Below are 12,960 nucleotides of genomic sequence, written 5' to 3' on the forward strand. Positions count from 1 at the left end.
TCAACTCATTGAATCAAAGTGTTTGTTTTTACATCTATTTTATAAGGTCCAGAGTATATTTGAGAGTAAAATCACTGCTTGAAAAGTTTCTTCAATTCTTCAATTCTTGACAAGTTTCTTCAATTCTGACATTCTTCAATTCTGTTTCAAGGTCAGAAAGACCTTTCTGCTATGCAGAAAATATTTACTGGTGTGGGATACATTTTCTTTAAGAACAAGTCAAAACTACTTAATATGAGTTGTATTGAGCCTATCAATCAAGTGGTTTGAATAACAAAATATATCAAAATGTGAATCACCCACAGCCAGATGGAAGCTTTTATCAACTTTAATTGATATAATTGTAATTGGTATGCAATATGTCTTACAACAAATGTGGATACAATGACATCAAATATCAAAGAATTTTCCCACCTTTCCATCTTTAAATGACTTCAGCTAACTTACCCCAAGAGAAAAATCTGGCATTGATCTCTTGGTTAGCATTATTACCAATATCAACTAGCACTATTAAAATCAAAGTTGAAATGGTACATTCATTTGCCAAAAAAAAAAAAAAAAAAAGGCTTAAAGGAAAAGAAGGTGAATCAACGTGCAAATTAGCATCTGGCCCAATTGCAAAATTCATTTCCTGGATGTGAGGGATTGAACCATGCACACTTGCAAGCAAGATGAAGGGCAAACAGATGACATCAAATCAAAATTAACCCCACAAAGAATCCAGAAGACCTCAGATGGTAAAGGACAGAGGTCTACGTCTACTGCTGTTAGTGCTCAGGTATCCATCCTGTTTTCCCTAGTCTCCTGATTCTGATCCAAGAGTCTTTGAGACCTATGTCCTAGGCCATCCTTTCATCTAGAAATGGAAACCATGGCTGTGGCACCAGGCATGGTCAACCCTGCAGTGATTCAGCTGCACAAAGGGGTAGTCCAGAGCTTAGACAGCTGTCTCATGTGGCTAGGACACAACTGTCATTTTATGGAATAAGTTAAAACAACACATTAGTATCACAGCAAACAAGAAACTGAGATCACTTATATATCTATGTAATAGTTAAACTGTCTATAAGTATTTTTCTCCAGAAACTGAAAATACCATAGACATAATTTTATAAATCCTCACAATACATCTGTGAGGTAGTATGGGGTGAGGTCAATATGAAAGCATCACCCCCATTTTAGAAATGAAGACACAGACGTGCAGGGAGGGCAGAGGTTTCATTGGGGCCACAGGAAAAGAAAACAAAGTTGAATCCCGCTCTTTCATCATCTGCAGTCGATGGCCGAGAAGAGGCGGCTTGCCTCCCTCCTGCTCTGACATTCTCTCTAAAGTGTTATGACTAGACCTATCCATGGATAGGATGTGGTTGTTTAGACCCACTGGAGCCATTTCCTTTAGGTAGACCTGGACAGGTGCTCTCCCTGAGGTCAAAGACGTCAATTTTCGGCATATATTTCAGATGTGTGTGTGTGTGTTATAAGTAACATTTGTAGAATATAGTTGCTAAAATCTTTTGCCCAATTCAAAAGCAGAAAAGATACATTTGGCAAAATAAGGTTCAACCCTTAAATATTTTATTCTCACATAAGATAAGAAGTGTTAGAATTGTTATGGGAAACTGTCACCTTGCTGAATATATCTGCTCTAGGCCCACATCTCTCTCTTTGCCATGCACATTTGGAAGCCAATAAGAGCAACAGACCCATTATGTGCCCTTGCACAATAGCAGCCTTTCGGTAAGAAAAAAAAAATGCCTGCTTGAGTTCACGGTTTATAGAAGGCCATGGTTCCTGGGAAGAGGCTGATCCCTTGCCCCAGGATTTACGGCAGAGGCAGCATTCAGAAGTGCACCTCTCCAAAGGTGTTTCACAAACATTGTGTCAAAATGTTTTTGGCCGATGGAGAAAGAAACATATGGAATGTTCTGTTTTTATCTGCTTTTCCTTTGCCAAACTGAAAGCCCTGTGATGGGGGTGGGGAAAGAAAGACAGTTACTCAAGCCAAGCACGGCCAGAAGGGGCGCCCTTGGTCATTTGCTGCCCTTTTTTTCTGAGAAGGTCCACTTTTTTAGTTGTTGTTTTCAATATTCAGAGATATCACGATTCCAGTAAGCCCCCTCCTCATTACCCACTATGGTTGTAAAATACTTCTGGTGCTTGCTCATTCTCCGTCCGCACTTAGAGAGTTTAGGAATAATTTTTTTCAGAATTACTCCAGTGTGTGTTGGCAGGTTGTAGAAAGTGGCACTGCCCCTACTGTCTCTGAGACCAGAGGGGTTTTCAGTGCTTGGCCGGGCCACAGCCAGAGACAGGACGAGCCGGGGTCAAGTTTCTGTAAACTAAACAGTCATGGCAGCAAGGTCCAACTTTAGAAACAAAAGTTCATTTTCAGGTTCTTTATGACACTGTAGGACAATACAACACATTTTGAAGTCAGACCCAATGTTTGTTTTCTACTACATGAAATCAGGACATAAGATGCTGCTTGCTAATATCAACTGTTACAAGAAGACAGAGTTGTCGCCATGAAATAAAGCTCTTTAGGAAGCACACAGAAATAAAAAGGTCACCATGCATACCAAGAACAACCCATCAGCCAATAAACTAAACACTTTGGAAATAAAAACTTAACACATCATTTCATTTTGTTAAAAATAAAACGTATCAATAATCTGTGAGTGTCTTGTTCTGTCACAGTGGGCATTGTGATAAATCAGGGCTTCTCAATCTCGGCACTACTGATATTTTGGGGTGGATGATTCTTTGCTGTTGTAGGTTGTGCTGTGCATCGTAGAATGTTTGGCAGCATTCCTGGCCTCTAGTAGCACCCCCAAGTCATGACAATGAAAAGTGTCACCAGACATTTTTGAATGTCCCTGGGGTGGAGGCAGGGGGCAAAATCACCTCCTGGTTGAGAATGATTGCAATACACAGATACCTACAAAGAGGAACAATTCTTTCTCAAAATTTATTGTGCAGAATTTTAAGACTATACCCAGGGTTGCTCATTTATTAAAGCGAAGAATTAGTAAGGTAAGTGTGTGGGAAGAATAAATGGATTAATCATAGTCTGTTTCCTATGAAAATGCCTCGTTGAGTAATTGCAGATAGACTAGTGCCTCTTTTTTGTTTTGTTTTGTTTTTAAAGAGTTTACAGCCATTATCCAACAGACAGTAAAGCAGTGGACCAGTTGCTGTGTGGGTATAAAGCAAACAGTCTCTGGGCTCCTCCAAGCTGTGGATATCTCTGGCCATTATCAATAGCTGATTCTCACTTGTCCTAATGAAGTACTCAGTGCAGGTTAGCCTCCTTCTCCCCCGCCAGCTTCTCTTCCACTTCCCCACACCGTACATGCCTCTCCCTTTCTCTCTATAACTCAGCTCATCTCACAGCCTTTTTCTTTGGAAATGCAACTCTGCTGATCACTTGTGGGCTGGGATCCCAGCTGCCTTTTGAACAGAGCAGACATCCTTTACAGAGACAAGTGGCCTGGAGGGGAGAACAGGTAGGGGCACACTGAGATCCCACAGCAACCTGAGAGATTCTGCCCCGTGACCTGCTGGCCCCCTCCAGGGCACTACCTATTTTCATCTTTCATTAATTAGGCAGCTAAGAAGCTGCTTTCCAGCTTGTAGAGCCAAGCAGGCAGCATCCTGTCAGAAACAACCAGATAAATAGAGATTAAAAAGGAATCTGAGAAAACCCTGCTCTCTCCCATGCAGGGTGAAATCCTCGTAGAGCTCATTTCCTTTCCCCTCATTAATACTTAATGTAATTTCCTAAATAGAAGTTTAAGAAATAACACAAATGAAATGTTCCCCTGAAAGTAACCCCTAACAAAACAACCCAAATCCTCCTCCTCGGTCCTTCTCAAAGTGGGTCCTGCAGTGGGGAAAGAAGCCTTCACCATGGTGGTCTGGCCTGGCTGGTGCAAGGCTGGCCCACTTCAGCTGCAAATCAGCCTCCACTCACCTTTAAAGAATGGTTCTTCTTGTACCAGAAAGGGGAAGTTGTAGCAGCCAGAGGAGAGGGAGGAAAACAAAAACAACCATACCAACAAAACAGGGCTTAAGATTGTCGTTCAATGCGCATCAGGTACTTATTAATTCTACTGGATAAGCACTTATAAATAAAGAACAGTTAATCCTCATCCCAGGCCATATTCTGTTGTTAGGAGTCATCATACAGAGGGTTGTTGTAGTTTCCCCAGGACCCGTAGTCATGGTCATCCAAAAGTCTTCCATAGGAGGAATGCCTGGTGGAGAAACAGAAGAGGGTTGTGATTACTTGGAAAAGTTGCCCATCTGAGGACAGCATAATGCCCTGCACTGAACTGGGGATGCTTATGGGGCCAGGGAGAGGGAAAGGTGTGACGCTCTCACTAGGACAGCAGACCCACCCACCGTGGAGGCCCCGGTCTACCAAACACCCTGTCAGTGACAACTCTTCCTGCTAGGATCTTGACTGGCATGTTCTGTTGGGATCATCTGAGTCCTTGTTGTCTTCTGGATCCCAAGTGCTGGGGAAGGAAGAGGAGGCCCCATTTCCATAGTAATTTAATAAGAAGACATGGGAAAGGGAAGCTTGCATTCCTAACATTCTGACTTAGGTTCTGGGCTTAATTTTCCCTGAAATAATGGTGACACAACCACGACCACTGTTGCTATCACCACCTCTCCTGACATTTATATTGTCTTATAATTTATAAAGTGCTTCTATATTTAGTTTTTACTTGATCCTCAAAATAAGGCCATGGGGCAGGTATAGTTTAAACTTATTTCTCTGACAAGGAAAATGGGGCTCAGAGATGTTAATTGAAGTGCCCAAAGTCATCCAACTGAGCTGTCAGCCAAATCCCCATCTCCATTATCTAAATCCAGCACTTAGAGCACAAGTTCTCAGAGTCTCATTAGCACCTTAGTTGAATGGCAATATGGGTTAAGCAGAATTTGGTGGATAATTAATTGTGAGACCCTCTTGCATAATTAATCATATATCTATAAGAAATGAAATCAGATTGTTATCACTCCTCTGTTCAAAACCTTTGAATGGATCCTCATCTCAGAGTAAAAGCCAAATCATTAAAATGCCTTGCAAAGCCCTATGGGATCTGGCCCCAGCTACTTTTCTAAGCATACCAGCCCCTGTTATAGGACCCTTGCTCCCTCTGCTATAACCATACTGGTCTCCTTCTCTTCGCTCTCATGCCTGACACACCTTTGCCTCAGGGCCTTTGCACTGACTGTTTCCTTGGCTTGGAACAATTGTCCTCCAGGTCTCCACACAGCTCATTCTCTCATTTCCTTCAAGTCTTCGCTCAAATATCACCTTCTCAGTGAGGCCTTCCTTAACAACTTGATATGGTTTGGCTGTGTCCCCACCCAAATCTCATCTTGAATTGCAGCTCCCACAGTTCCCACATGTTGTGGGAGGAACCCTGTGGAAGGTGATCAAATTATGGGGGCGGGTCTTTCCTGTGCTGTTCTCATGATAGTGAATGAGTCTCATGAGATCTGATGGTTCTGTAAGGGGGAGTTTCCCTGAACAAGCTTTCTTTTTTATTGCCTGCTGCCATCCACATAAGATGTGACTTGTGCCTCCTTGCCTTCCGCCATGATTTTGAGGCTTCCCCAGCCACATGGAACTGTAAGTCCAATTAAACCTCTTTCTTTTGTAAATTGCTCAGTCTCGGGTATGTTTATCAGAAGTGTGAAAATGGACTAAAACACAATTCAATTTAAGTTTTCAACCCCCACCCCAGACTCCCAGCTTAATATTTCTCATAGTACTCCTCACCTTCTAACATACTATATAATTTACTTGTTATTGCTTCTCTTCCAGAACTAGACTGTAACCTCCATGCAGGTATGGATTATTTATTTGCCTGGTGTGTTTATTCTTAGCTCTAACTCCAGCACCCAGAAGAATATCTGACACACAGTAAGTCCTCAATACGTGTTTATGAAAGAAACAGTGATTGGAAAAAATAAATCCAGAGATCCCCCAAAACTGATCTGTTCATAAGACGGGAGCTCCCTGGAAAGGAATATGGTCATTTTAAGACTAAAACTAATGGCAGGATTAGAAGAGCATCACAAAATGAGCATTTGTTACCTCTAAGGCTCATGCTAGCATATGAATTATTATACCTTGCTACTGGAAATCATGTATGCTAGATACAGTACAAAAAATGACCACTCCCACTAATTTTTATCTCAGCTAGATGTGAAAATTAAACAAAATGAAAACACAATTCAAAGGTGCAAAAAGCATTTGGTGTACTTATATCTGTTGCTAAAATAATTGCTATTGCAATTTTGAAGCTTATTTACATCTGCCAGGTATTTGCAAAAAGACAATTTTTTTTTTTTGCAAAGAAGTAGACCTTTGCTGAGCTTGTTTCAAACTCTTAGCCTTCAAAATTCTGATTTATGTCCTGAAGGCTGATTCAGCTGACCTAATCTATGTACCTGAAAACCTGAAGATGTTCCACAATTTGCTTTCCCTAAAGGCTCACATTTATTTCTGTGGGTATGGGAATGAAAGAGACCATAAATAGAAACCCAGAAACACCACTGCTTCTTTGATCTATAGAAATAAGGGAGGTAGTTTTGGTAAACAAAGGTCATGGGCTGTCTATGGCCAACACTCTCCCCAAATGTGAAACCTCCAGTTCCAATCAAATCCTTTAACAGGATGGTTGAGAAATGGAAGCTGTAGAATGAACAAGTTAAAATCCGGTAACTAAAGCCCTGGAGCTCTGCCTAAATTTCAGCATAACTTACTGCTACAAGCCTGGCAAAATATACTCAATAAACATGCTCCTTTATTGATAGGGTACTCCTGCTTCACCTTGTATGGTAATTGAACTTCTCACATAATTTTTATCTCTATCATATATTTTTATTCCCATAAAATGTGAGTTTGGTCAATAAATGTATGTCCTTGAATAAGTTTTTAACCCCCTGTTTCTTCATCTATAAAATGGAGAAACTTTAAAAAAAATTGCTTTATGGTTGTTAGGAGGATTAAATAAGGTAATGAATATAAAAGGCCTGCCACATAGTAAATGTGCAATGAATGTTGGCCAATATTGTTTTTAAATTTTTAATATAATAAATCTTATACAAGCACACGGTGAATCTGCCAAATAGTAAAAAATGTCATTGAATGAAAAATGAACCTCCTCCCACTGGGAACTCTTGAAACTATACCCCAGGCATAGTTATAAAACCAGTTTCTTACATGATTGTTATTGTATTTGAATTTTTAAAGTTTATTAGTATGTTGGAATGGGGGTTAGAGGATTGAAAATCTTCTGGCTGTCAGGTTTACTGGCTATGGTTATTTTAGGCAAGACTATTCGGTTAATGCTATATCTGAATCTCCTATACTGTAAGACACACCTCCTATACAAACACTAGTAAAATAAAGGAAAAAGATTGGCCTTTACTTTGTTTTTTTTTTTTTCCTTCCCATTAAAGAAACAGTGAGTTGAGTAAAATGCTGATAAGTGAGGAAAGATATACAAGAGCTATGGATGAACCAAAATTGGGAATGTACTGAACCCATAGGGCTTATTTACCATATTAACGAGCTTAAACAGGAAAAATTGGGTGTACTGGGATTCCAGCCAGGTTTGGACAAATTGGATACTATTGTAGTAAGAGTAAGACAAACACATTTTTTGTACGTGTGATAAGAGGACAATAATTAGTGAGCATGTTAAACTTCTCTCTAGGTCAGAACCTCTTAAATCATGGCACATTTTGGATGGAAATGGGGAGGTTTTCAGATTGGCATTTGCATAGTGTATGAGGTTAAAAAAAAAAGACAATCAGAAACCAAAAAAACAAAGCAACTCCCATTCTCAAGATAAGTAAAGTGGGACCCAAGGAATTTAGGTGACTTTGTCAATGTTATTTAATGGTAGTGCTGCTAATGAAACCAAGGTCTCTTTGCTTGCTTTATAAGGCAACATTGCTTCATCTAATTTCAACCTGAACAGCAATCTGGATGAATGATGTCATTGTAAGGTCAAAGCAATTTTATTTACTAAAAGTCTTAATAAAGACTGGCACTGATTCAATATAGCCATGTTTTCTCTTTGCTGTGTCTTGGCTCTGCTTAGATGGTAAACTTCTTGAGGGCAGACTATGTCCTACTTTTCTTCTAACTACCTGAAACACCTAACATGTTGCTGTTGATATAATGGTTATTTTATAAATATTTGATGATAACTGCTTATATGCAGCAGCATAGATAGTGTATATGGAGTGTCTATGGGGTTTGGCTAATACCAGCTAGGATTAATATGGCCCATGGAAATTCATTGTATAGTATAATTGGAAAAATGAAAACATCCCATAAGGAATATTGATGGTCAAAGTCACTGTTCTGACTTTAAACATAGGAAGGGAAAAGAGAATTATGGCTGGACTAGCATGCAATGATGTGGCTTTAAGGCCCTTAGCACAGTGCTCACAGCCCGTTAATCAATGGCACTGTGCTTATTGTCAATGTGATTCTACTGTATCATATGGTGCAGTAAGCAAATTAAAACCCGAGGGGGAAAAATGAAGAATGATTTCTTTTAAACTCTTCCCTCATTGCTCTCTTTCTCTAGTGGCTTTTCCCTAATAGAAAGCAGCACTCCCTACTCCCTGCCCCTACTTGGTGACCACTTGTTGGTGACAAATGGTAAATGATGTGGTGACATTTGTGGCTTGAGGTATTCTCCAACACTGCAAAATGGTACCTATTTAAAGATAACTGTAGCATCAATACTTAATGAAACTCTATTGTCTTTGAAAATGAGTGAAGTGTCCCTTTTCTTGCGTTGAAACAAAACATATTTTAGGAAACACCTTGTCCTTTACAAGGGTCAGCCCCAGTTCTCCACAAGTCTCCACCTTTATTTATGACTATGCCCCACAAAGCCCTCTCCTCTTTAGTCAAGCAAGTCTTGCCATTCAATCATTAGTGCTTACCATGTGCTAAGGATATGAAGAAATATGGAAGGATACAAAGATGATTAAGACATGGCTTAGTGCTGGAAAAATGCAGCTGAACTTTCAGTTCATTAGCCATGAGTAATTAAGCCTTAGACTCTTGTTGTCCATGAACAAAACTGTTTGATGCAGCTGTCACTGTCTCCTTTTCATTGTTTCCATCGTTTCCTCTTTTTTTCTGATTATCATTTCCTGCCTGGCTTCTTTAAGTATTCATTGAAAACTTACCATCTATCAGGCCCTATTCTAGCACCTGGTTGATACCTTAATAAACTGAACAGATCAAAATCCCTGTCCTTAGGGAGCTTACATTCTACGTGGGGAGACACAGTAAATAATATACAAATAATAACATGGTGAATGTTACTAAGTCCATGGAGAAAACAAATAGAAGAAGTGGGTGGGGTGGTGAGGAGTTCCCAGTAGGAGGTGGGGACTGTAATTCTGAATATGATGATCAGGAAGGTCTCACTAAGACATCTTTGAGCAGACACATAGAGGAGATGAGGGATGAGCCATGTGGATAACCGAGGGATACCGTGTAGACAGAGGGAGCAGCAAGTACAGAGGCCCTGAGGCAAAAGCAAACAATATATCTTTGTGGTAGCTACTGAGTCATAATTAAAAAAAAAACAACTTTGTATGTTGGAATGATTTTAGATTTAGAGAAAAGCTGCAAAGATAGTACAAAGATTTCCCGTATACCCTTCACCCAGCTTCCACTAATGTTGATACATAATTGTGGTACATTTGTCAAAACTAAGAAATTAATATTGTGAGCCACAATTTTGGGGCTAAGAAAACTGAAATCATTACAATTTATTTTATTCACCCAAAGTTACAACAGCAAGTTAGTGGCAGAGTGAGTATCACAACTAAGGAATCCTATCAGTTCCATCTTTTAAACAAAAATCTCACTGATGGGAATATTTCCAAATATTTATTTTTAAAATCCTTTTTTTTCCAGACTCTGGGTTTCTTTTAAAAAGCTGTTACTTTCAAGCATATCTTGAAATAATTACCTTTGCTTTGAAGGGGCAGGTCATATTTGTTTATTTAAAAAATTATCTGCCAGATGGCATTACTATTGGCAGACAATCATCACAGAAAAGGTCTACACATTGGCACATCTGTTTATTTGTAAACTAGCTCAGTGTCACGACGTAGCTAGTAAAAATCTGTGTGGTTTAACAGATTCCCATGGCTTCCCCTTCCCCAAACCCTGGTTCTTCTTGATTAGGAGTAAACGAATGTTACTGCTGTACCCCCAAACTTTCCTATTCAGACTCATGAACTCATCCAATAAATGTTCATTAAGCAACTACTATACGTCAGGTACTGCCAGGGGCTTGATATTGTTCTAGTGGAGGAAACTGGTAGAGAATGCACTGATTGCAGTACAGGGAAGCACATGGTATGAGGGAAGCATGCACAGCAAGGAACTCAGTATGGAAAGGTGAATGAAGGCTTCCCAAAGGAGATCTCTCTTGAGCTGGACGACTTGAAATTAGCCAGATTGAGAAAGGGGTGAACCAAACACCTCTCACAGAGGGATCAGCATGTTCAAAATTACAAAGGCAATATATCTGAAACAGGGCAACATATCTGAAATATATATGAAACAACAGGGCAATCTATCTGGGAAACTCTACAGCAGAGAGTGTGTTTGGAGTGTTAGAAATGAGTAAAACAGGGCTACTGGAGTGTTAGAAGCAGGTAAAACAGGGCTACTCAAAGTGTGATCCTTGGACCAGCAGCAGTGGCATCACCTTTGAGCTAGTTAGATATGTAAATGCAAGGGCCCCACCTGGACCTACTGAATCTGAATCTATGGGGATGAGACCCAGGAAACTGTTTTTTTTTTTTTTTTTCTCGCTGTGTCATGCAGGCTGGAGTGCAGTGGTGCGATTTCGGCTCACTGCAAGCTCCACATCCCAGGTTCATGCCATTCTCCTGCCTCAGCCTCCCGAGCAGCTGGGACTACAGGTGCCCGCCACCAGGGCCAGCTAATTTTTTTTTGTATTTTTAGTAGAGACGGGGTTTCACTGTGTTAGCCAGGATGGTCTCGATCTCCTGACCTCATGATCTGCCCGCCTCGGCCTCCCAAATTGCTGGGATTACAGGCGTGAGCCACCGCACCCGGCCGGAAACTGTGTTTTTAATAAACTCTTCCATTGATTCTTATGCACATTAAAGTTTAAGAACCACTGAGGGAGAAAATTGAGTAAACAAGACCTACAGAACTCCAAAAGGTGACCTGAAAAAGTCAACTGTGTATAACAAATTCTAGAAGATCTTGGCCTTTATGGCTGGCTGGGCCTACTCTAACAACCAGAAGGAATCCAATTGTACAACCTGCAATCACTAGAAGACATAAAGCAAAATAGGTGACTTCTAACAAGACGTCTTAAAAGACAGGTCCTGTTGTGTCTATAAATCAAGATTGCATTTATTTTTGTGAAGAGAACAGCCCATGTAGTCTGTCTGGGTCACCAGCACACCTAATTACAGCAACATCCACATCACTGGTCTTAGCAGATACAGTCTCCTGTGCAGGGAGATTATGTCTTGGCTGAACAGTTTTGAGCCAACTTAAACAAATCAAAACAGACTTATCTCATTCTTCAATCATCACTAATTAAAGATAGTTCTGCAAAAGGCAGACAGGGCCTTTGCTTTCTTTTAAAGTTGCAAACAAGCCCTGGCATAAAGACTGCTCAGAGATAGTTTCCATTTATAAATGTGTAACATGGATTCAACTTCACAGACGTTTCAGAATAGCACTAACGAAACTGCCAAACAGGAACATGGAAGACCGCCATATCAATATTCAATTAGGAAATGAGCTGCTGTGCCATCTTCCTCCTCCTTCTGTCCCCTGTCCTTTGAATCCCTACGCCTACTGAATGGAAATGGTAGGATGGAGACTGTGCTCCCAACCTCACAGCCTATGTGTTGGTGGTTACCAGTTTACTGAGTCCCTATTTGCTAAGCACTGTTCTAACAACTACAGCAGTAACAGTAATTGACCTTCCATCATCCTCACCTCATACCAGGCACTGAACGTTTATATGTATCATAATTTAATCTTTGTAACAATCTTGAGTTAGGTACTATTATTATTATAGTCTCATTTTACATGAAGAAACTGAGCACAAAGTGATTAAGAAACTTGCCCCAGGCTGGGCGCAGTGGCCCACGCCTGTAATCCCAGCACTTTGGAAGGCCAAGGTGGGTGGATCACCAGGTCAGAAGAGCGAGACCACCCTGGTCAACATGGTGAAACCCCGTCTCTACTAAAAATACAAAAATTAGCCAGGTGTGGTGGTGTGTGCCTGTAGTCCCAGCTACTCAGGAGGCTGAGGCAGGAGAATTGCTTGAACCCGGGAGGTGGAGGTTGCAGTGAGCCGAGATCACGCCACTGCACTCCAGCCTGGGCGACAGAGCGAGACTTCGACTCAAAAAAAGAAAACTTGCCCCAGAGTGCATGATCTTAGTCACCATGCTAGTCTCTCCAGTTACTCTGCATTCATTACTTCATTTCGTCTTTAAAACAACCTTGAAAGATACATATTATTAACTCTATTTTTTGCAGATTGAAGAAATTGAGGATCAAGGAGTTAATAATTTGCCCAAGGCCGCCTAAATAGTAAGTAGAAGAGTCAGCATTAAACTTGACTGCAAAGCTCACATTCTTCCCTCCACACCACACTGCTGCTGGTTAAAAGGTGGGGTCATAAACCAAGAAGGGCCCTGGGTTCAGGGCAGTTCATTTTATAAGTCACATCCAAAAGTGGCTCAGGTTACCAAAAGATGTGGTTCTCCAGGCAGGGGTCATTGTGACAAAACTAGGGGTAATGGGTCCCCGGAGAAAGGGAGTGTGAAAAGCAGATGGCTCTTAAGTTTACAATGCCTTTAGAGGAAATGAGGATTTGGGAAGAAAGGTGA

General features: G+C 40.7%; 1 protein-coding gene across 2 annotated transcripts in view; it reads right to left on the bottom strand.

Moving 5' to 3' along the window:
- Nucleotides 1-312: 312 nt before the first annotated feature.
- The window catches only part of PARM1 (prostate androgen-regulated mucin-like protein 1), a 116,749-nt gene continuing 104,101 nt past the window's right edge, over nt 313-12,960 (bottom strand). For both annotated transcript variants that reach the window (XM_003832320.5, XM_014344643.4), the window contains one exon: nt 313-4,256. In XM_003832320.5, coding sequence (XP_003832368.1) covers nt 4,172-4,256 — 85 coding nt within the window. In that variant the 3' untranslated portion in view covers nt 313-4,171. The remainder of the gene's footprint in view (nt 4,257-12,960) is intronic.

Source organism: Pan paniscus, chromosome 3 (genome assembly GCF_029289425.2).
Source record: "Pan paniscus chromosome 3, NHGRI_mPanPan1-v2.0_pri, whole genome shotgun sequence".
NCBI classification, from domain to species: domain Eukaryota; kingdom Metazoa; phylum Chordata; class Mammalia; order Primates; family Hominidae; genus Pan; species Pan paniscus.